General features: G+C 66.4%; 1 protein-coding gene across 1 annotated transcript; it reads right to left on the bottom strand.

Moving 5' to 3' along the window:
• Positions 1-2: 2 nt before the first annotated feature.
• Positions 3-885, bottom strand: EGR4 (early growth response 4; the record flags this gene model as incomplete). The annotated part of the gene is made up of 2 exons (XM_014462648.1): positions 630-885; positions 3-229 (listed from the first exon to the last, which is right to left on the bottom strand). Coding segments are annotated over exons 1-2 (360 nt in total), but the record flags the coding sequence as incomplete, so codon positions are not given.

Below are 885 nucleotides of genomic sequence, written 5' to 3' on the forward strand. Positions count from 1 at the left end.
CGGGATGCTGCCACCTCCGGGCCAGGGAAAGGTGCCAGGCCCAGGATGCCCGACATGAGGTTGAAGAGTGACTCCGGGTCGTGCGGGTGTTCGGGCACTGCCTGGATGAAGAAGCTACCGCTGTAGCTGAGGCTGGGAGGGGGTGTGGGCGCAGGCCCCTCCAGGAAGCAGGAGTCGGCTAAATCCCCCCCGGCGCTGCAGCTGCTCAAAGCCCAGCTCAAGAAGTCGCCTGCTGAGGAAGGAGCAGGAATCAACTCCAGGCACGGGAAAGGGCGCGCCTCGGGCCGCGGCCCCTACCCAAGGATCCCTTGGTGCCCCCCGATACACCTAGAGTGCCTTTTTGCACATTCTAACCCATTTGGAGCAGCCATACGCTCCAAGACGCACACAGAAACATGCACATCCAAAATACACGTGCACAGGCAAAAAGGACACCTTGATACACGCACAATTTCCTGCGGAGGCGCTGACGGCCCGGTGGGGTGGCAATGGCGGAGCGCACCCCAAGACCCCCGAGCTTCCTACGACCGCTACCCCCACACCTCCTGCATCCCAATCCCAGCCTGTCTCAGGCACCGTGCGCCCCCGCACTGCGCCGCCGTCTGAGCACCCCCAGCCGCGCTTCTTACCTCCAGGGTAGCCAGCGGCCGCGTCCCTGACGGGCAGCCGGGGCAATTCGGTGCTGGATTCCGAGCAACAGCCCTCGTCGGCGGACTTGACCAGAAGCGTGTCGGGGCCAGAAAACTCGCTAAGGTGGAGCATGGCGCGGCGGCTGCTGCGGAGGACCGGGGCCTCGCCCGCTGAGCTTGGGGGCGCGCGGATGGCGGGGAGGCAGGCAGTCGGGGCGCCCCGCGCCTCGCAGACCCAGGTGCCCGGGCTCCTGGC

This window comes from Myotis lucifugus, unplaced genomic scaffold (assembly GCF_000147115.1).
Source record: "Myotis lucifugus unplaced genomic scaffold, Myoluc2.0 scaffold_186, whole genome shotgun sequence".
NCBI classification, from domain to species: Eukaryota; Metazoa; Chordata; class Mammalia; order Chiroptera; family Vespertilionidae; genus Myotis; species Myotis lucifugus.